We start from the raw sequence: 6,553 nt of genomic DNA on the forward strand, positions 1-6,553 counted from the left end.
ACCTGTAATTTACGCGTCGTCGTTTGACAGCTGTCAAACGACGACGCGTAAATTGACTGCTTCGGCAAAGAAGTACAGGGCACTTCTTTGCAACGTAATTTGAGCCGTTCTTCATTGAACTCAATGAAGAGCAGCTCAAGATTTACGAGCGTCACAGACGCCTCGTATATTACGAGGAGGAGCATTTACGTGTGAAACGAGGCAGCTGTTTTCTCTTGAAAACAGTCTGTCTTTTCACACGTAAATGCCTGCTATCGTGTGCACATACCCTTAGATACTGATACACCTACTTCCGGGACAGTGTTCTTCACTTGGGTAGATGTTGTGAAGGGGTTTTTCTTCTCCATGGAAAGGATTCTGCGATCATCCACCAATGTTGCCTTCCGTGGAAGTCCAGGCCTTTTGGAGTTCACGAGATCACCAGCGTGCTCTTTGTTTTCAGGAATGTACCAAACTGTTGATTTGGCCACTCCTAACATTTGTGCTCTCTCTGTGATGGATTTCTTGATTTTTTTCATCCTAACAATGGTCTGTTTCACTTGCATTGAGAGCTCCTTTGACCTCATGTTGTGGGTTCACAGCAACAGCTTCCAAATGCAAGTGCCACACCTCAAATCAACTCCAGACCTTTTACCTGCTTAAAGAGGCTCTGTCACCAGATTTTGCAACCCCTATCTGCTATAGCAGCAGATAGGCGCTGCAATGTAGATTACAGTAACGTTTTTATTTTTAAAAAACGAGCATTTTTGGCCAAGTTATGACAATTTTTTTATTTATGCAAATGAGGATTGCAAAAGTACAACTGGGCATGTTGAAAAGTAAAAGTACAACTGGGCGTGTATTATGTGCGTACATCGGGGCGTTTTTACTTCTTTTACTAGCTGGGCGTTCTGACGAGAAGTATCATCCACTTCTCTTCAGAACGCCCAGCTTCTGGCAGATCACGCTGTGACGTCACTTCCCCAGGTCCTGCATCGTGTCAGACGAGCGAGGACACATCGGCACCAGAGGCTACAGATGATTCTGCAGCAGCATCGGCGTTTGCAGGTAAGTCGATGTAGCTACTTACCTGCAAACGCTGATGCTGCTGCAGAATCAACTGTAGCCTCTGGTGCCGATGTGTCCTCGCTCGTCTGACACGATGCAGGACCTGGGGAAGTGACATCACAGCGTGATCTGCCAGAAGCTGGGCGTTCTGAAGAGAAGTGGATGATACTTCTCGTCAGAACGCCCAGCTAGTAAAAGAAGTAAAAACGCCCCGATGTACGCACATAATACACGCCCAGTTGTACTTTTACTTTTCAACACGCCCAGTTGTACTTTTGCAAGCCTCATTTGCATAAATACAAAAATGGTCATAACTTGGCCAAAAATGCTCGTTTTTTAAAAATAAAAACGTTACTGTAATCTACATAGCAGCGCCTATCTGCTGCAATAGCAGATAGGGGTTGCAAAATCTGGTGACAGAGCCTCTTTAATTGATGACGCATTAACGAGGGAATAGCCCATGCAGCCCATTAAATTACTTTTGAGATAATTGTCCAATTACCTTTGGTCCTTTGAAAAGGAGGCAGCTACATATTAAAGAGCTGTAATTCCTAAACCCTTCCTCAAATTAGAATGTGAATACCCTCAAATTAAAGCTGAGAGTCTGCACTTTAAGTCCATACTGATTATATAACTGTATATTAAATGTTTTAGTAAACAGCTAAAATGCCAAAACTTGTGTGACTGTCCAAATAATTCTGGACCTAAATGTACCTCTGGATTTTATAGAGAACTTTTCAAATTGGATTCTGTTTGCAAAGAATTGTGGCATGCTTCATTCATTCTGTATTATAGAGCTTTTGTCTTCTAGAAGCATTGTTCTAAGGCCAGGGTCATACACACACACAAAGTTTTGATGCAGTTTTTGGTGCCGTTTCTTGCTCAGTTTTATGAGCCAACCACAGGAGTGGGCACAAAAGAAAGAAGATGTATCAATCTTTTCTTTTTACCTTTACTTCTTTTTAGACCCACTCTGGTTTTGGCTTCAAAAACTGCACCAAAACTGCATCAAAACTGTGTGTGTGATCCTGGCCTAAGATTATATTTCTGTAGCAGTTGAGGTGCAGCTGAAAAATCGCATTAAAAATGCATCTGAAAAATTGCGTGCAATTTTTGACGCAGCTGGGATTTTAATCGCCGCCTCATGGAAAAAATACAAAATATCGGATTAGAAACACGTGTTTTTTTCAGATGTGGTTGGTAACCGCACGTTAGCCACTACATTTGAATGTACCCTAAGGGTAAATAACCCTGTAACACAGCGCCACAATGCGCCTGCAGATCCATAATACGGAACAATGGCTTTGAGTTGTCAGACACCTAACGCAGGCAGTCAGAAATGAATAATTCTACTCTAATGCTACGTTTCTTTTATCTCTAGATTTTTCTGTAGATGAGCTTTATTTTTTAATTTTACATATTAAAAATGATGACTGGATTCATCTGATGAGGATTCTTCGCATAGATAATTCAGAGATGGAGCTATGTTGTAAACTGTACCCTAATTTACGAGAGCAAAAATACCAGATGCTAAAGATTTGGTTAAGTAAAGCCGAGGAAGGAATGAGGACTCATAGAGACCAGCTTTTAGAAGCTTTAGTGCTCATCGATTATGAACAACTTGCTTCAATGCTTAGAAATGGGTGTACCAGATCCGGTAAGCAAATTGTCTACTTTATTATACTCAAGTTTCAATGGCAACATTCTGGTCTAACTTAGGCCCCATGCACACGAACGTAAAAACGGCAGTAATTACGGCGCCCATGGACTTCTATTGGCCATGGGCACCTTCCTGTTTTCTTACGGGAAGGTGCCCGGGCCATTGAAAAATATGGAACATGTCCTATTTCAGGCCGTAATTACAGCACGGGCAGGCCCATAGAAGTCTATGGGGCTTCCGTAATTACGGGTGGCTACGTGTGTGCACCCGGAATTACGGGAGCGTTGATAGGCGACGTCAGGGGATAGTCACTGTCCAGGGTGCTGAAAGAGTTAACTGATCGGCAGTAACTCTTTCAGCACCTGGGACAGTGACTTCCGCTGGAGTTAATAGTATTAAAAGTTAACTTACCCAGAACTCCTTGCTTCTTCCTCCAGTTCGGCCTCCCGGGATGATGTTTCATCCCATGTGACCGCTGCAGCCAATCACAGGCTGCAGTGGTCACATGGACTGCCGCATCATCCAGGGAGGTCGGAATGGATGTCAAAAGAGGCACGTGTCACCAAGACAACGGCCAGAGTACGTATGAACTTCTTTTACTTTCAATCGCTGCGGAAACTCTGCCCGAAAGAGCTGCCCCTTCTCTCTATCCAGCACTGATAGGGAGAAGGGGCTGCCGATTAGTGCAGAGAAAACGGGTCCGTAAATACTGGTGCAATACTGGTCGAATACGTGTGACCAAGGACCCGTATTTACGCCAGTATTTACGGGAGGAAAAAAATAAGTTTGTGTGCATGGGGCCTTACTGTTAGGTGAGTGTAATAAAAACACCATAGGCTATTTATTTGAGAAAAGGATATCCTAACAATTATACATTTACAGTGCGGTTTTGCATGGGTCAGCTCCGAGAGTAATTTGGCAGACGAATGCTGGGTGCCCAATTGTCAGAGACTGCAGTACACCCAGGCGTGAAGACAGAAGCGGTAGAGCGGTAGAGCTCAGCGGTAGTGCCCCCTTAAGATCGCCCCATCAATCATTGCCATAGCACATGCCCAAGTACAATTCCGTAAAATTGGGTGTCATACATCAAAATTAACTGTAGATGATAACGGACACAAAAATATCTTTATTTTAGGATTGTACTATGCAATTAGAGTAAAATTAGCCAGAACTTGAAAAAGTATATTTTGTATTATTTTTACAAATGAATAGTGTAACTATTCTAAAAAACTATAACCTATAAAAATAATAAGAAAATAAAGCCATCTACATAATAAAGTACACATTTTTTAGACACATTTCTGCCATACTTTGCCAAACGTAGTGTGAATGGAGTCTCATTTTACAAGGAGGTACCAATGGAAGATGCATGCAGTCTTCCCCATAAAGCCCATAGAGATGCCTGTCCATAATTTTTTTAGTATTCGTTCTTACCCTGTCTTTTATTTTTACTTTCTTCACAGCTCCTCAACTGAGGTAAAAAGATAATTACAGTAAGTATAAATGATACAATATATAGGGTTGTAATTTTTATTCTCTATAATTACAATTAAGAAAAATAATTTGAATTGTCACAATTTAGATGATTGTAATGTACTGACATACATGCTTGCTGCTGTACTGTTCCTTGTCTGCCATATAGCCAATCTCTCCATCAGTGTAGGATCACAGACAATGGAGTGGTGGTCATCTGACAGCTGCTTCCTTCTACAGTATGTGATTGGTGGAATTGCTCCTGCTGATCACATTAGAAGGGGCATTATGATGCCCCTACCTAAAGGGAAATAGCTATGTCTTAATTTTCCAGCAATGTGTGCAAATTCAATGCCATTCCAAAGTATTAATAGGAACAAAAATCATGACCCCAAAATTCAAACTTTTTTTTTATTTCTATATTTAGTGTACCATAAAGGTTAAATATACAATTACAAGATTCCCTGTTCTTTGTCTGGTTTTACAGCTTCCCCCTTTTCCATTTAAATAAATAGGTATAACCTGCAATACCACACATAGCCCATTGACAAGAGTGGCGCTGTTTCTTCAGGCCCAAAAAAAGAATCTCATCTCATACTACCCCCTCTAAAGATAACTTGATATTACTTCTGCATTTACCCTTTTTGTGCTTACAGGTTACACCCACTGTATGGTCATGTATCAGCAAAGATTAGAAAGTGGTTCACATCACCAGAAGATTATTGGATACGGAGAATGAATTACTCAGTCCAACATCCTGTATACATTCAAATACCATTTTTACACCCTCAACAATAAACGCTCCTCTATTTTCTGTGGTCTATGTCATTTGACTAAGTTGTCCTTTCCTACATTGTAACTACATTCTTGTGAAGCCCTTCAGTATTTTATATGAAATTTGTGACTTACAATCGTCTTGCATTCTAGATATCCTTAAATATATTAGCGCATTTTGGGTACTTGAAAAAGATGGACAGATCGTCTGATTGGAAGAATGGCGTGTAGTGTTCAATTCTGTAGTGCAAGTGAAATTGGATGTCGCATCCCAAGCCTAAGGCGGCAACCAGTGTCGACACAAACCATCAGAAGGCATTTGCACGACATTGGCCTACGAACCAGAGGTCCAGCTACAGGTGTTCCATTGACCACACGCCACTGCTCTCAAAGGCCATCATGGTGCACAGCAAGACGTCAATGGGGGCTGGAATGGAGGTCTATCCTCTTCAGCGATGAGTCACACTTTTGTCTCGGATGCAATGATAGCCGGAAATTGGTCTGGAGACCACGTGGGGAATGCCATGAAGAGGCCTTCACAAGGGAACGTCACTCCGGTCCTACTCCTGGGATTATGGTTTGGGGTGGCATAATGTACAGTAGCCGGACCACTCTAGCCTTCATTTCAGGTGCACTAACAGCTCGGCTTACATTGATTTGATCGTGGAACTAGTGGTACGGCCATCTCTAAAATGTCCCAGAAGCCATTTTTCAACAGGACAACGCCAGGCCGTATGTTGCTCGTGCTGCTGCGAGCAGCCTGCGTGGCCTAAGCGTGCTACCATGGCCTGCAGCGTTTCCGGACTCGTCTCACATCGAGCACATCTGGGATGTCATTTGTCAGAAATTGCAAAGTGAGCTGCCAGCAGCCAAGCTTGATGACTTGCGTAAGTGCATTCATCGTGGCATAACATTCCTCAGACAACCATTAATAAACTCAATTATAGCATGCCAAGGCGTGTAAGTGCGTTTATTTCTGAGCTTAGCGCTCATGCTCGATACTGCATAAATCAAGATGTTTGGAATATTTTGATCCATCTTTTTATCATTTGTATATCATTAACATGACTATTGATCCTGTGATTTCCACAATTCCAAAACTTTTCCTTCTTGGTGTTGTAATTTCAATGTTGAGGAGTGTATTTAAAATCTCAGGGCTCGTGAATGCATATCCTTGTTTCCCTATAATGTAAAAATCTTATCCTGTACAGTCCCAGTTTTCAAGGAAAAGTATCCACTTGTGAGGACTACAGCCCTGTTAAAAAGGAAACCCATACTAATGCCGTGGGTCCTGGATGATGCATAGGCGGATATGGCTTATTAGTGAAATTAAGATAATTATCCAAATGTTCTCTGTATACATTGTATATATTTATGTCTTTACTATCTAAAATATGTATATGTGCATTAAATGCATTGCATTATTGAAGTATTTGTATGCTTTTTCACATGTACCAAGGTATTCTGCACATAGTTGAGGTGCGATGAGACATATGCCTATTACGAAATATGGACATCTTAGAAGGGGCTCGGTAGCTCTAGCTTTGGTTAACTTGGGTTGTCCAAGTCTTACGTGGACAGCCATTTATCTGAATGGCT

The 6,553-nt window shown here is 41.7% G+C and overlaps 1 protein-coding gene across 5 annotated transcripts in view; it reads left to right on the plus strand.

Annotated features, from left to right (window-relative positions):
• LOC142729245 (uncharacterized) overlaps positions 1-5,122 on the plus strand; it is a 39,444-nt gene extending 34,322 nt beyond the window's left edge. For all 5 annotated transcript variants that reach the window (XM_075849251.1, XM_075849249.1, XM_075849250.1 and 2 more), the window contains 3 exons: positions 2,429-2,704; positions 4,171-4,200; positions 4,837-5,122. In XM_075849251.1, coding sequence (XP_075705366.1) covers positions 2,429-2,704; positions 4,171-4,187 — 293 coding nt within the window. In that variant the 3' untranslated portion in view covers positions 4,188-4,200; positions 4,837-5,122. The remainder of the gene's footprint in view (positions 1-2,428; positions 2,705-4,170; positions 4,201-4,836) is intronic.
• Positions 5,123-6,553: the final 1,431 nt, after the last annotated feature.

This window comes from Rhinoderma darwinii, chromosome 1, assembly GCF_050947455.1.
Source record: "Rhinoderma darwinii isolate aRhiDar2 chromosome 1, aRhiDar2.hap1, whole genome shotgun sequence".
Classification (NCBI taxonomy): Eukaryota; Metazoa; Chordata; class Amphibia; order Anura; family Rhinodermatidae; genus Rhinoderma; species Rhinoderma darwinii.